Source organism: Saimiri boliviensis, chromosome 1, assembly GCF_048565385.1.
Source record: "Saimiri boliviensis isolate mSaiBol1 chromosome 1, mSaiBol1.pri, whole genome shotgun sequence".
Classification (NCBI taxonomy): domain Eukaryota; kingdom Metazoa; phylum Chordata; class Mammalia; order Primates; family Cebidae; genus Saimiri; species Saimiri boliviensis.
The window spans coordinates 260,057,357-260,074,478 of NC_133449.1; the positions used below are offsets into that span (position 1 = coordinate 260,057,357).

Sequence of the window (17,122 nt, forward strand, 5' to 3'; positions counted from 1 at the left end):
AATTCAGTAAAGCTGCAGGATACAAAGTCAACATACCAAAATCAGTGATGTTTGTATACACTAATGAGGAACAATCTGAGAAAGAAATTTTAAAAAAACCTTTCACAATAGCTATAAAAATAAAAATAAAATAAAATACCTAGAAATAAATTTAAACAAGTAGGTGAAATATCTGTACACTAAAAACTGTAAACCACGAAGACAACGTAAATAAATGAACAGAGAGCCATGTTCACGGATTAGAAGAATTAATATTGTTCAAATGTCCCTGCTACCTAAAGTGATCTGCAAATTCAATGCAATCCTTATCAAAAGTCCAATGTCATTTTTCACAGAAATAGAAAAAGCAATTGTAAAATTTGTATGCAATCACAATAGACTACGAATAGCCAAAGCAATCTTGAACAAACAGAACAGGGCTGGAATTATCACTCTACTGACCTCAAAACATACTACAAAGCTATAGTAATCAAAAGATCATGGTACTGGCATAGAAACCATTGTAAAAGAATAAAGGACTCAGAAATAAGTGCACACATTTACAGTAAATTGATTTATTACAAATGTGCTAAGAATACAAAATAATGGAAGGACTATGTCTTTAAATGCTGTTGGGAAAATTAGATATCTACATGCAGAAGAATGAAATTATACTCTTATTTTACACCATATACAAAAATAAAGTCAAAATTGATAAAGACTTAAATGTAAAACTTGAAGCTGTACAACTACTGGAAGAAAATATAGGAAAAAAGCTCTATGACATTGGTTTGGGAAATGATATTTTGGATATGACTCCACTGGGCACAGACAACAAAAGTGTAAATAGATAAACAGGATTGCATGAAAAGCATAGCCAAGGAAACAATCAACAGAGTAAACAGACGATCTATGGAATGGGAGACAATATTTACATACATCCAATAAGAGGTTAATATCTGAAATATATAAGGAACTAAATCAAACAATTCAATAGCCCATTTTTTAATTGGGTTATTTATTCAAGAAAATAAATAACCCAATTAAAAAATGGGCAACGGACTTGAATAGAAAAAAAGAAGATACAGAAATGACCAACAGGTATATGAAAAATGGTTGACATCTTTGATCATCAGTGAAATGTAAATTTAAACTACAATGAGATATCAGCTCACAGAAGGTATAGAGTGCACAAAATCGTTATAATGGTTAGTTCCAAAAAAGAGAACAGATAACAAGTGTTGGTGAGAATGTGGACAAAAGGGAACCCTTTCACACTATTAGTGGGAGTGTCCATTAATATACCCTTTATGGAAAATAATATGAAGCTTCCTCAAAAAATTAAAAATAGAACTACCATATTATCCATTATATTATTACTAAGTATATATCCAAGGAAAATGTAATCAATATGTTGAAGAAATATCTGGACTCCCATGTTCATTACTTGTAACAGCCAATATATAGAATCAACTTACATTCCATTAATGGGTAAGTGGATAAAGAAAATATAATATATATACACAATGGAATGCTATCAGCCTTTCAAAAACGAAAGATATCATGTAATTTGTGACAATATGGATGAAACTGGAGGATATGATATTAAGGAAAATGATTCAGACACAGAAAAAACAAATACCACATAATCTCACTTATACGCAGAATCTAAAAAAGTTGAACTCAAAAATATAGAGTTGAATGGTGGTTATCAGGGTGGTGGGTAGTAGGGTGGAAGGCTGAGAAGATATTGATGAGAGAATTACAATTTTCAGTTAGGAAGAATGCATTTAAGAGATCTACTGTATGAAATGGTTAATGCCTAGGTATAGTTAATGACTATGTATTGTATTTTGAAAATCTCTAAATGAATAGATTTTAAGTATTCTCAACACACAAAAAATGCTATGTGTGGTAATGTATATGTTACTTAGTGTGATAGAACCATTCTACAATGTATCCATATTTCAAAAAAAGTTGTACACAATAAACATACAAAATATTTTTTGATCATTAAAAAAATTCACCATTCTATCTAGTACTTTGAATGGATCATTTCCTCACACATGATTTGCTTATATCATATATTAGTCATTTGGGAAATATTGGTTAGCTGACTTGTAGCTTTTCTAAATGTTCATACATTTTATTATACAATATAATTTAAAAGTCACTTTCACTAATATCACCATCAATCTCTTCAAGAAAAGTCTTCAAATATTAAAACACTATTAAGCTCACGATTGCAGATACAAATTTTCCAAAAAGGCAAAATGAATTGCCTTGAAAAGTCAAAATTTTTCACGGAAAAAAATACTGTCAGTTGTTTCTTTTGAAGGGACAAGTTCGCTTCATTCTTTTTTGAGAAATGTTTGCCAATTCAAATATGAATAACGATCTGCCAGTTTATCAGTTGTTATTCCAAGTAAAAATGGTGCTCCAAGTAATAAAAGCAACTAGTTCAGCTAACAACTCAGTCATTTAAACGTTTTTCTTCAAGACCTCGGTATGTAGCAGACATGCTTAATGTGTAATTTCCACACCTCACACAGAATATTGATAAGCTATGTACTCAGAGATCGAGGTTTAGTAAAATTAACAATTTTTACAGCTTCATCAATAACTTCATATGTGAAACTGGCTTTTCCCTCCTTCTTTACTGTAAGTGCATGATGATGGAGAATACAATGACTATTAGTAAAATTTGATACTACTGCCCTGCTTCATGCGGCAGCAATGTTTCCCTATTGCTTTTGTGCCGTAAAGTTAAACTTCAACATAGTGAATAAAATAACATTTTAGCGTATTGTGAAAACAGTACTGAACTCCCCAAAAGGATCTCAGGGACCCTCAGGGGTCTGTGGTTCCCACTTTGAGAACTGTTACCTTAGGTATTTAGCACAGTGCCTTCTGCATAGTAGTTATTTCAGTACCTGTTGCTGAATAATGTTTGATTGTAACTTGGATTTAGACAGTCTTATTTGACTTAGCATCCAATCAGGCATTTTATTTGTACCAAGTTACATAACAGATATCTAAATTAAAATGATTCAGAAAATAGAGCCTCAAAACCCAGTATTGTAACTATTTAAAGTTCCTCCAAACTTAACTTTCTGCTAGACAGAATTGGCATCTTTTTCAGTGGTTCACTGAATGGACAGGGCTGGTGTCTCAAAATTCTGGGAGTGATCTGTGCCAGGCTGCTGGCCATCACCTGATGAGTGGCCAGAAACTGCTTGGCTTGGCTGTGGATGTGGCTGTGGTTAAGACCGCAGGTTTAGAATTAGTTGTATTGGGAGCAGCACAATACTCTGTTTTTCCTCTTGTTATGTGCCATGTGAAATCTGTCAAAGTGCTGAGTTCCATATGCTTGGTAAGAAGGCGTGGAGTTCAGAATTCAACCAGTACCATGCTCTCTAACTGCCTACATCAGAATCTCAGCTTGATTATTCTCCGAGGTATGTAACAAAACATCCTTCTGAAACCGCTAAAAAACAAATGCCCTCCCTCTGTTTTCCTGTAGACATATATGAATTTATTTTAATGGGAGTCTTCTGAGCAGCAGTAACTAAAATCATGGGAAACTATTTGGCCATAGTCTACTGTTGACTTTGATCACAAACTTTCCCATTTTTAGCCACATCCCCAAAGACAGCTAAGTGGTCAGTCTATAATTTTACTTTAAGTTAAAATGGCACAGCAAGAATGAGTGGAGAAATAGTTTTCTTTCCCTTCCACAGGCTTCCATGTATACATAAACATATCCTGTCTTACAGAATTTCAAGATAATATTTTACTGGTTAAATCATGTTTTCTCAAGTAAGAAATTATGAAGCATACAGCATGGGCTTGTGGTATTAGGTCAAAGGAAAGTCTAATGATAAATGAGATAGAGGGTGCTGAAATAGAAAAGTCAAAGTGTAAGGTGTAGTGACATCTTACCATTTTCCACTGAGTTTCATTTACTTCTTTGTATTGAAGTTCATACTCTAGAACCATCCATCCTTTCTGAATATCTGCATTGGATGGTGCTTCCCATCTCACTTGGATGTCTGCATGAACCCCAGTTAAACTGATGTTCAGTAAAGTCCAGTTGAGGGCAATGGGTGGATCTGGTTGCACTGTGCAATTCAACAGAGCATTAGTACACAGACAGACACAAGTCAGTATTCATGGAAGGCATTCTTCTCAAAAGAACAAATTACTTTCTACATTTTTAATCATTCATACTCTTATTTCTTCCAATATTTTTCTTATTATAACTCTCACTTTGTAAGAGAGTAACTTTTTTTACTCAAGAATGGCCTTTTAACTTTTAAATAAGCCCTTAAACAATTCCTTTTGGAGTCAAAAATCTAATCACCATTTTCAAGATCTGCCATATTTTATATTTCTTTTTGTTCTGATCTCATAAATGCATTGGGATTCTGGCAAAGGAATTAATTTTCACCTGAAACTGAAAAGACAGTTAGAAAGACCTACAGAATTTAGACATGGGGCTGCTTTGGAACTGGGGGTAGAGAAATCTTTTTTCTTTCAATCATGTATGGCCTGGAGGCAGAGACCTTGTTTTACTCATTTCTGTGTTGCCACTCATACAATCTTCCTGCACTCTCTGCTAATGCTCCCTAGCTTTGTGGTCTTCCTAGCCACATGTGATACTTTCCTCTGACGTAAGAAGGAAGAAGGCATTATGTTACTCTCTCTTTTTTTTTTTTATGTTACTCTCTTAAATGGTGATGAGTCAGTGTTTGCTGTCTTTTTTCTGAACTGTTACGTGTACAACTTAAAACATTGTTTTTCTCAGGTTCTATTGATATACTCTACATACTCAGGAAAATTTGCTGCATTCTGCTTATTACAACCTCAAAGACCACAATTTCGCAGAGGCCGATGAAGAAAAATGTAGATTCCAAAGCTAGAAACTATATTTAAATTTATATTCTAGATAGTTCCCAGTAAATTATTTCTAGTTGGATCTCATTACCGAGGGTTTTGAAAATTACTTGCAGATACAGAGAAAAATTTACTTTCTTTTTTTTGCCATATATAGAAGGTCACTTAGAGTGTTGCAAAGTGTGCATCACTAGGGTTGACTGGAGATAAGTCTACAGATATACACTGTGAGGAGCTCTTACTGGCTGTCACATCTGGTGGCCAAAGGGGGAAGCTCTTGTGTGCACCAACAGTGAAAACAGACCTTACGCCTTATGGTGGAGGAGTATGCTGTTACTCATCGTGGGGTCAACACCAATTTTTTAAAAACAGGGAGAGTCAAAATTTGATGAATCATGACTACATTTTGAAAATTAAATTGGAAGGATATGCAAAATGGTCAAACTACATATGGCAATATAATGGCAGTAATTCCTCACCCTTCTGGATTTGTTGGGGATTTAGGAATCCTGAAAACAAAAGCTTAACCCTTTAAAGTGACCAAACTATAGAAATGTTTTTAAAGGAAGATTTTCTATAACTTATTACTTATGCTGCATTTGAAAAATAGAGGATATACGACAAGTTCTGGTACCATCATTACAGGCATAATAATGGCCTCTCCTTTACCATTACACATACATCCACATGCTGTATTGACAACTCCTGTGAAATATTTTAAAAATATCTGAAACTTAATATATCCCCAAACAAACCCTTGCTCTTCCTCTCCAAAACCTGCTCTCCTTTCCTCTTTCCCATCGCTGTTAATGAGGACTCAATTCCTATAGTTGCTCAGGATAAAAACAATGAACTCGTCCTTGGCTCATCTTCTCCTCATTAATCCTTTTCCGTCAGCTGTACTTTCAAGATACAACAGAATCCAACCACGTCTCACCACCTGCACCTCTATAACCTGGTCCTAGCCATTCACTTTTTTCACTCTTCTCGCTGCATTTGTCTCTCCACTATTCTTTGGTCTTTGTTCCCTCCAGTCTGTTCTCCGGGTAATCCTCAAGCAAAGTGACACAGTGATTACTAACACCTACATTAGATCACATCACTCGTCACCTAAAACCCTGCGAAGGCTTCCTACCTCACTCCAAGAGAAAACCAAAGTCATTACAATGGTTGTGTGGATTTGACTGTCCTGTCTGTGGAATTTGATCTCATGCCAGTCTCCTCGCTCACTCTGTGCCCACTCCACCACCTGCCTGCTGTTCCTTGAGTGAGGAAAGGCATGCTCCTACTTTGGGATCTTTCCCCTGGCTGTGCCCCCTTGCTAAAATGCTGTTCCCTGAGACACACACTTAATTATTCTCTCCAACTCTTCTTTATTCAGATGCCACTGACTCAGGGATGCCAATGCTGAAAACCCCATTTAACACTGCAACCTCTCCAACACTCCTATCCTCCTTTCCTGCATTTCTTCATAGCATTGTTGCTTTCTATCCTCACTGAGGTTAAATCCCACCAGAGAAGAAAGTTCCTATCCCCATCATAGAGAACACTGATTGGCCTGAGGGAAGAACATAATAAATATTTGCTGAATGAATTGAATGAATGAAAAATGTCTAACATAGTACTTTAAGTCCAGAGAACAACTCTATGAGGTAGTACCATGTATATATAGTAGACGAGGAAGCTGAGGCTTATAATGATTGACATCTTTCTCAAGATCTGCTATGGATACCTTAGTTCTTTGTTCTCTTTCATTCTCAGCACCTGCCCCCAAAACAACTGTGCTAATTGTAACTGCCTGTCATCTTTTTCCTTGATCATCTCAATCTTTTAACCTCTTTTACCTCTAGTCCATCCCACGACAATCTATGTTCCACATTGCAACAAGATTATTTGCTCCGAGGCATTAATAATGCAACAAGTGGCACTGCATAGTCTCAAGAGTAAGAGCACGGGATGCTGGAGGTTCAAATCTCAGCTCTACCTACTAGCTGTTTGACTTGAACGAGTCCTTCAACTGCTCTGCACCTCGATTTTGTTATCTGTAAAGTACAGATTGCAAAAGATGTTTTTATACCTGACATGTGGTAAGACTTCTGTGACAATTAGCTATTACTATCCTCAAGTCATTTACCTGTTTAAACATCCTCAAAGGGACCTCGTGACAGTTAAGTCCAAATTCCTTTTTGGGGCACAAAAGACTACTGATGATTTCTCCAGCTGACTAGGAGGACTTCCTAACTGCTCCCGAGTCCTTGAACATGTGCTGTTTGTTACTGTTGGAACTCAGTAGTTACTGAAAAGCACAGTCCACTGTGGTACCTGACAACACTCACTCATGCTTTTGACCACTGTGGGTCACCACTTTTTTAAAAATAGGGAGAGTCCAATTCGTGTTCAGCGATAACTAAATGGTCACCATCTCTGTACAGTCCTTCCTCATCCTTCAGGTCTAGTCAATCATTCATGCATCTGGCTGCCACATTTGCAGCTCTGCATTCCACACATTTCCAGGCTAACACCTACTATTACACTAAACTCTAATTATTTGTGAACATGCCTGACTCTCCTCCTCGACTGTATCATACTTATTCCTTAACCACCACTACCAGAACAGTGCCTGACACATGACAGGTGCTCAGTGAAAGTCAGCCAGGTAAATGAGTAGGACAGGCTATTGGCAGAGAACAGGGCTAGAATAAGGGTTTTAAAAGAGTATTCTTGCCACTATCCCATTCTGCTATCTCATCTAGTTTCAGCTCCACAGCCATACCCACTGATGTAAGGACACATACTAAATTGCCTTTCCAAAGCAATCTGGTTACCTTTACAGCTTGATACAGTTTTCTTAATTTTCTCCCTTAAAGTCAGGTTATTAGATTTTATTTGTTTCTATCTGTAACTTATAGCCACATACTCTTGCATGTCTCTTCCAGTCTGCTGATGCCTAGAAAACCACATAAAAGAACAACACATTTGGGAGAAGCAACAAGGAATTCCTATAAGCAACAAATGAGCTTTTATGGATAGATTTTGAGGCACCAATTTCAGCTACACAAAGTCCTTCTTGAATTCTTTCGATTTTGCTATTGATACTATTACGGTATAAACATGAACATTCTAATTACAGTTGTTTGTTTTGCTTTGTTTTGTTTCCACCTTGTGTCCATATGGGGCAAAGGAGCCTCTCTTTGGATCTTTCACTTAGTTCACTGAGCTGATTGTCTCCAGTATTTGTTCTGAGATCTTATAAACATGTCTTTAAAGCGACTGTGGCTGCTTTGCAAATGTTAACACTCCAGAATGATTGTGCTTTGTGATAAAGCAAATCTAGACTTTGATTATAGCAATGGTAGAGGTCAAAGGCCAACATATTTCAGTGAATCTGAATATAATCATCCTATCAAATAATTAGGAAATAAGAAATCCTAAAAATACATTAAGTTCACCCTTTGCAGTACTAGATAAAAACACAACCCAGCTTCAAAGATATCCTAAAGGAAAACACTCCACAAGGTTCCTATTCTTTTCTCAACAACATTTACTGCCAGGCTGCTTTATGTTAAAGTCAACTTAAGCTCCCCTGCCCTTTACCTCTTGTTCACCAGCTGATCCCATCTCCTGTAAAATAGATCTCCATGTATCTATAGAACACGGTTACCACGTCTTCCTGTTTGATCATACTTGGACATTGCAGGCTTCCCCATCTGTTTAGTCTAAAACTATGGCAGATGAAACACAAACCTGTGATTTACCTATTTGGTCAACAGAGAAACACTTTTCATCCACTGTACCACCATTGCTAGTTAGCTTGATACAGTAAGGTATCCAGATGGAGGTAAACGATGAATTAAAATAACAGCTGTTTTCCCCAGCAGAAACATAATCAGGACATTCTTTCCATTCTTGAGTCCCTTCTTGAGTGTTCCTAAAAGGGAGAGTTAAAAAGATTAATTGTTCCAAAAATCATGCTTAAGTCAAAGTAAGTTGCTTGATAGTCTGATGCAATAAATTGGAACACAAGTATTTTGTGAAGAGGTATTTTAGCAACACCATTCACGAGACGTATCACATTGGTGGACAATATCATCAGTGTCTAAAGATGGTTATGAGGCCATTTGGTACTTTTGCCTATGGAGAAAGCTTTTGTTTATTGAATGCATATGCTATGCCTGCTCATAAATTGATTCCTATGGTAGGTACTTTATTATCCCTGTTCTATAGATGAAGGTTCTGAGACTTAGGGAGATTTAAAAAATGTTCATTAAAACAGTACAGAGAGTCACCCCACAAACTAGAGAATCCCAGAGAACACTGAAGGTTTAGACCTGGCCGTTTCCCCAATCTATGGTAGAAGAAACTGAGGAGATTAACTGATGTGTGCTCCAGGCAGAGTGATGCATTATATCCAGCATCAACACTGTGCAGATATAAAGATAAGTAAGATTTGGTTCCTTAATTTCAGGCTAAAAGAAGACTTAGAAATTCCCATCTGAGTAGTTTTTTGGGTCTCTCATATTCATTCCATTGATATTTAATGAGAATTGATTATGTTTAGAACATGATGCCAGACACTATGGGGGATTCATAGATGTTTAAGGAATTCCTCCTGCCTCAGAAGGAAGGAGTAAAAAATGGTTTTACAAAGTAATATGGGTAAGTGCTCATTAGTAGTGCTCTTTAGGTCCCTTAAAAGTTCAAAAGAGGGAATGATTGCTCTGGCTCTTCATGGAAGGCTTCAAGGTGGAGGTGTGTCTTAAGCATTCTTGAAGGATGGGTAAAAGTTTAATAGATGGCAATACGGCAAGGAAGGGAGGAAACAGAGAGGTTAAAGGGATTAAGGTAAGGAAGTATGGTCATGACTGTGCTCTGGGGAGCAAGAGGCAATGGAATAACAGGAAAATTTTCTTAAATTAGAATTGCTACTTGGGTGAGGTAATTCATTATTCCCCTATCATTCAGTAGCCTATTAGTTGAGAAGATAATTTATGAGTCAAGGGACATAAAACCATGGAATCTGTGGTTGTGGAAGATGAGGTAGGAATGGCCCTGTGCAGGCAGAGGCACCAGTGGCTCGCAGGCCAGACTGCGGAGGTTTGGGACCATCCCTCTGTGGGATGGGTGCTGGGCAGCCGTGGACAACGAGGACACAGCAGGATGTGGGGAAGGCAGGGCCTGGAAGGAAGGGATGCAAAGCTGGGAGAAGATGCATATTTCCTTCTTATAGCTATTTCTCAGGCTGGTCTGCTTGGTACTAGAAAAAAACTTGTGTAGTATAAGGGGGTCCTTGAGACAGCTGCTCCTCAGCTGTTGGAAGGAAACTGGGATTAAAATGGCAGTGACTCCAGGGTCTCAGGCAGTGAAATGCTGCTTTGGTTGAGATTCTTAAAAGTTGTATATGCTGGCTGGGCACAGTGGCTCACGTCTGTAATCCTAGAACTTTGGGAGGCTGAGGCAGGTGGATCATGAGGTTAGGAGTTTGAGACCAGTTTGGCCAACATGATGAAACCCCATCTCTACTAAAAACACAAAAATTAGCTGGGTGTGGTGGTGTGTGCCTGTAATTCCAGCTACCCAGTGAGCTGAGGCAGGAGAATTGCTTGAACCCAGGAGGCGGAGGTTGCAGTGAGCCAAGATCGCACCACTGCATTTCAGCCTGGGCAACAGAGCAAGACTCGGTCTAAAAAAAAAAAGTTACATATGCTTGAATGAGAGATAGATTCACCTGTGATGCAAAAAGTAAGTGAGCAAAGGGCAGAAGAAAAGATAAGGTATGTATGTGTGTGTATGTATGTGTGTCTACATTTAGAGTCAGAAGAAAAATATTTAAAAAATTAGGACTAGGTAGGTGGTTCATTGAATTATAGTATGCTTAATTTGATATTTAATTTCAAACTAAATAAGAGTGCATTAAAGAGAGTAGTTGTAAGAAGATTACCCAGAAACTGAGGCTTTCACACAATAGAGGGGATATCAAATGAATTTAGCATAAGTGATAGTAAAAAAGTTAGAAAACTAAAAGTATTAAAATATTCCACCACACTGCTATGTGTGTACCTATGCAACAATCTTCATGTTCTTCACATGTACCCCCAAACCTAAAATGCAATAATAATAAAAAAAAGTTATTCCAAAGATGTAGATAGTGCTTAGTAGGTTTGGATTTCTAAAAGGAGATTAGCTCTTTTATGTTTCACAAAATTTCTCAACAGTGGCATGTCGGTACCTTGGTACCCATTAGGACTGTGTAAAAAACTCTGTTTAGATTATCCCAAATCCATGAACTCCACAGGACAAACAAAGTGTTTATTATAAGCATGATGGATCAGGAACAGCTAGTTCAAAACACAACTTCCAACCTCTTTGTTCATGAACCAATATTGAATTTTGTTTTACAAAATATTTAAAACTTATATTTTAAACTCTTAAATGTAGACAAGAACCCAGATGAGCTCATAAAACAGATACTGTGTCTCCTGTCTTCACTGGGTTGAATGTCTCTACAGATGACCAAAATCAATTTATGGAAGCTACCCTCTGCTTACTTCCAAAAGTTAAGTGGTTTAGGTTTGCTCCCAGACCATCTTGTGAAATGGAAGGAGTAATAACCATAGAAAGAGACTATTATTAAAAATAAGATTAAAGAGCAGACTAAATTTCATTTAGTTTTTCATCTAAAGACAAACAATTGGAAAAGAAATAATAAAAATAAAACATCATTTATGTTTTAAGAGCAGCTGTTTTTATGACAGAAAGCTCATGTGTTTTTGGCTTTAAATTTAACTCTTTTGCTTAAGAAAAATAAAAGTAATAGTGCCCTTTATCCTTACTAATTTTCCACACAGTCTTGCATAGAAAATGAAATTTCTCTTAAGACCAGGGTGATTTTTGAAGGGGGTTGAATGGGTATGGAAGAGGTGGGGAATATAGCCTTAAGGACTGAGTGTTCACATGCCCACTTTCTTTAAAAACACAGCATTTACATGCAAGGAACTGAGAGCAGAGCAGCTCCAACATGCTTCCCAGAGCCTCCTTTTGCCATGCCTGTGATTTGCATTCATCCTGAGTGCCCTGCAAGCTCAGAGGCTGAATTTGGTACTGTTGCCATCACAGGATGGCAGACTATTTAGGGTCAGCTGCCCTAACATGTGGAGCCTGCCTCTTCTGCCAGCTACCTAGCAAGGGGCAGAGCCAGGAAAAACACCCATCTGCCTGTAGGGCTGTGCCTGAACTGTCCTGTTGACAGTCTGATGTGTTCACATTCCGTTGTGCTTTAGATACTCAGGCCAGTAAACTGAAACAACTGCACCGCCCTTCTCTGCTCCTTTCTGCCTTCACTGACTCTGGTTTTGGATAAAATCATCTCACAGTTTTATTTCTGTGTCAGGATGCGAGGCATATTTCTCTAGTTTCAGGAGTTGCCTAGCAACTGAGTTCTAAATAACAATGACAAGAGTCAGAAAGTGCATTTGTATTGTCCTCTTTGTGAAGTGGGCAATGAGAAGTCAAATTTATTTGTACACTCATTAGTCTATTCCAGTCCTGATCCTCCTAATCTCTCAGTTCTACCCTTCTCAGACAAACTGGGCTGTGGGCTTATGGTAGTTTGGCTAAGATATTCAAAATAGTTATATTTTATAGAAAAAAAACACAAAAATCTAATTTTGTAAGTTTCAGTTGGCACTTAATCACGAGGTAGTACTTATTCCCCTGGGACTCCAAACACTACCAGTGCAAAAACTAAGACATCCTTCTGAACATGTCTGACATTTTCCCTCTACCCAGTCACACCTTCAGCAGCTTCCTTGCTAGTATAGATCCTGGGTTTGAACCAGGGATGCTTAAATGACTGGGATGTACATAAGATGCTGATAGATAATTATATATCCCTGAATGATGAGGACAAGGGACATATGTTTATGAAATCTTCATTCCTTTGGATTTCTCTTTTTGCTGATTTCAAATTTGGTAAAAGAGGTAGGAAAAAATTATTTTCATAAAGTGGACCCAGTTTAAGAGGTTATTCTGCTACTTTTCTCTACAGGTTGGCTAATTGTGCTCATACAAATTGAGCTGGCTTTCTGAGATAAAGCATGAAAATTGCACCAAGTCTCCTTCTCTCTTTTTATTTACAAATAACAGAATGAATTCTACACATTTAAAAAGTGTTATCAAACATACTAGCTTCATGTCTGAATGTACTTATAGAGATCAACTTTGTTTCCTGGTCCCACTCTCTCTGTGGTGTCAGCCTTAAGGAAACATATAGTATACTTGGTGCCCAAACACTTCATCTTCACTTCACTTCATCTAAGAGACCTCTCTTACCCGGAAAGGTGAGGAAGGTCCTCAAAGTATTTTTTATCTCCAAATTAAGCTGCAGCTCTGTATTAAAATGGCAATATACCAATAATTATACTAATTATAATAATTTATAGGTATAAATGGTCTTATACCACTTATAGTCATCTTTATAGTCCAGGAACTGGAATTATACATCATAATTATTTAAAATTATCACTATAGTACCAATAATAAGAATACCAGCTACCATTTACTGAGTACTTATTATGTGTTAAGTACTGTGCTAAGTATTTTTCATGAGTTATCTAAGACAATCCTCACAAGAAGCCATGAGGCAAGTCCATTATCTCCTTTTTGCAATTAAGGAGGCTTAGTTGTTCACAAACTGGTTAATTTCTCAAATATTCCTTGGTGAGAAAGTGCAGAACTACACTGAAGGGCAGGTTTGTTGGCTCTGAGCTCATATCCCTGAGTGCTGGCTGCATCTTCCTTCCCTTTCCCAGCTCCGCTGTGGGATAGACATCATCCTCTGACTAACGAACAACTTGAGCCAAGGATAAAGGGTCCTCACTAACCCTGCATCTTGGCTTAGGTCTTCTCTGAGTTGGGTGGAAAAGAAGAGATAATGAAGAGTTTAAGCCTAAAATGTAAAAAAAGTAAAAATATACAGAATAAGAGTAAACAAAAATGAAAATAATACCAGGTGAAGGGGAAGAAATAAACAACTTGGGTGGTACCTATATTGAGAGGTCTTTGTTTCATCCTTCCTCTGCTATTTTAGAGGGCCATTGGTAAAAAAAAAAGGTACTATAGTCTTTTATTAAATATATTTAAGAGACATAGTGCATTATCTGCCTAGAAACCAAGTTGCATCTTTAAAACATACATCTTTTCAAAAAACACATATAGTTTTCCACCACAAATAAAGTAAAATTCAAAGCCTTGCCCTTGCCTATGAGCTTTGGCATAGTTTGTCCCTAAGTAACTCTCTGATTCTTTCCCATATCACGATCCTCACTTTCAATCTTGTGCCTTCAGTGCTAGCCTTTATCTTCCCTCAAATATGCCAAGACTGCCTCAGGGACTTTGTACACAATTTCCTCTGCCTGGATAGCCTTTCCCCCAGATATTCATGTGGCTGGTCCCATTTCATTTATGTCTCTGGTCTAGGGCACCACAAAAGAGAGGTCTCCTAGGACCACCCATTTCAGTATCACTCAAGCTTCTTACACACACTCTCATCCACATGCATATGCCCATGTGTATCCATACACACTCTCACCCACATACACACACTCCCACACACTGCTGATATGCTGCTTTCTGGCTTTATTTTTCTTAATAACCTATATTACTAGCTGACATTTTATTCAATTTTTATTGTCTGTCTCCCTGTGTTGGAAGGAAATCTCCCTGAGACTAGATTTTGTCTTTTTGTAATCACTCTTATATCTCCAGTGACTAAAATAGTACTTAGCATATAGGATGGTCTTGATTAATATTTTTTTCAATAAATGAGTGAATGATACTCATTAATTACATAAATCACAACAAATCACTTCCATTCCTACACTACATGTGACTCAATGTACTTTAGTAGGTACATCCATAGAGAGGAAAATCAGAAAGGCATGAAGGCAGCACCTCCTAGTATAGAACAGCTGTATGGGTCCTGGACTCTTTAAACCATGATGAACTGCGTCTGTCCAGCGGCATGAAAAAGTCTCTAGCTCAGGTGAACGGCACTTCGTGAATTTAGGCTCCTTAGAAGAATCTGCAGAATGAAAAGAAAAGGCAAGGCATGAAATCATGTGGGTTATATATGATCCTAATGAGACACATATTTAAAGTGTGTAAAGAAAACACTGGGATGAAGCCAGCATATTCTGTGTCTAGGAGGTGATGTTGATGTCTTCCAGAAAAGTTTTTTTCCTGGGTCATAGTTTTAGAGCCTGTTGCTTGCCAATGTCAGCCCTTGATCTTGGAGACAAACCATTTTGTCTTTTATTTCAAGCATTTCTTAGGGCCTGTTTAAGAAACCAGAGCTAGCAATAAGGATGTGGATACAGGTAGTTCATCTGGAAGATTTCTGGAACTAGGGATGAGGGAATGGGGAGAGTGGGAAGGAAAGGGAGAACAACTAATTTGTGTGTGTTACTGAGCTAGTTATCACAGTGGCTAATGGGGTCCGATCCCACTGAGGCTCCTCTGAGAAGCTGTGTAGAATATACACCACCATTGTTGTGCAGAAAGATGAGAGGTTAGGACATTTACCTGCCACTCCCAATACCCACTGGTTGAAGTGTGCCTCAGCGATGTTCACCCCCATGCAATTCTAGGCTGTACCTGCACACGAGCTGAGGGTCTTTGCTGAGGCAGGCACCTGAACACTCAGGTACACAGTGGCAAGATGCATAGTGGCAAATGGACACCATAGATGATTGTGCTGACATCAGGTAAACATGGGAGATGTAGTGTAGGAACCATAGCATTCACTACAGGGCCATTTTTCTTTTCATGATTTTTGATCCCTGTCTTCCCTCATTCACAGCCTTATGTATATCCTTCCTTTGAATTACTTGCTTTCAATCAAAAGAATATGGCAGCATGGAGAGATGTCAGTTCTATGATTAGGTTATAAAAGACTGAGACTTCTTTCTAACTAGCAGACTGACCCTCTTGCTGACTTTGATGAAATAAGCTGCTGTGTGGTGAGAATCATACAGTACAGAACTAAGGGTGGCCTCTGGCCAACACCCAGCAAGAAGCAGAGGCCCTTAGTATACAAACCCTTGAGGAACTGAATCTTGCCAACAGCCATGTAAATGAGCATGGGAGCCAATCCTTCCCTATCCAGCCTTCAGATGAGACCACAGCTCTAGCTGACACTTTGATTGCAGTCTTATGGGAGAGACTGAAGCACGGGACAGAGCTGGTGGCTTAACTTGGAAAAACGTTAGAAGTAATTAACTTTACTAAACATTTGAATGCTATTAACATAGAATCAATGAATCTGATATATCAGAACTTGAAAGCAGTGCCCAAGAATGACATAAGCCACTTTTCTTAGTAAATGGAATATATCACAGTGAGTGTGAGAAAGTGGGTAACACCTTTTTTGGAGACAAAAAGAACTATCTATTGTGGTTGGCTGCTTAGTTCCTCCTTAATTACCTCTTGTCTCATCTAGCACCATTGTGCCACTGTGGCTGAAGCATTCCTAAAGTCCAACTCCTTAGTGTCATCTTAAGGCTTTCTGAGAGGAACTGCCATAATCTTAAAATGAGCACCTTTTTCACTATGTCTAAAAATCCTATTAGAATCTTACATTTTTGTTTCACTACGAAGACAAAAAATGACTACCATAGACTCTCAGGTCTTCTCTGATAAGTCAGGAACAGAAAATCATTTCTGAACTAGTAATATTTCTTGCTTTCTTATGATTTTTAAAGGTTAAACCTAAAGACAGTGTAATTCAACATCCATTTATAGCACCTCTGAAAGAAATTTTGCAATTAAGGGAGCCTATCTTTGTCCCTAAAAGAATTATTACTAAGGGCAATGAGTTAAGTTGGAATACTCATTTCTGTTAGTGATAATGCTGATGAAATATTAGCATTAATGCTGCTTGGCACTCAAAAATCTAGGCAACAGATTTGGGATTCATATTCATTTCTTCTTTGGAGACTTAATTTTGAAAATAAGGATTTTGATTTGTAGTGGTATCTTTAGTTATTATTACTATGTCCTATCATGTTATGTACTACATCATGTTGAACACTTTGCACATATGATCTCATTTAATACTGACCACTTTAGAAGGTGGGTCTTATTTCAATGTAGATATAGGTGAAACTAGAAGGGAGACAAGTGAGTTTCCCACCTTTACAAAGGTAGCAAAGATGGGATTAAAACATAGGTCCATGTGATTTCAAGCTAAGCT

General features: G+C 37.7%; 1 protein-coding gene across 1 annotated transcript in view; it reads right to left on the reverse strand.

Moving 5' to 3' along the window:
• The window catches only part of GHR (growth hormone receptor), a gene marked incomplete at its 3' end in the record, with an annotated part of 145,697 nt that overhangs the window by 13,035 nt on the left and 115,540 nt on the right, over nucleotides 1–17,122 (reverse strand). Inside the window, 3 exon segments of the mRNA NM_001302931.1 lie at nucleotides 3,922–4,100; nucleotides 8,631–8,803; nucleotides 14,824–14,953. Of these exon segments, the coding sequence (NP_001289860.1) occupies nucleotides 3,922–4,100; nucleotides 8,631–8,803; nucleotides 14,824–14,953 (482 nt within the window).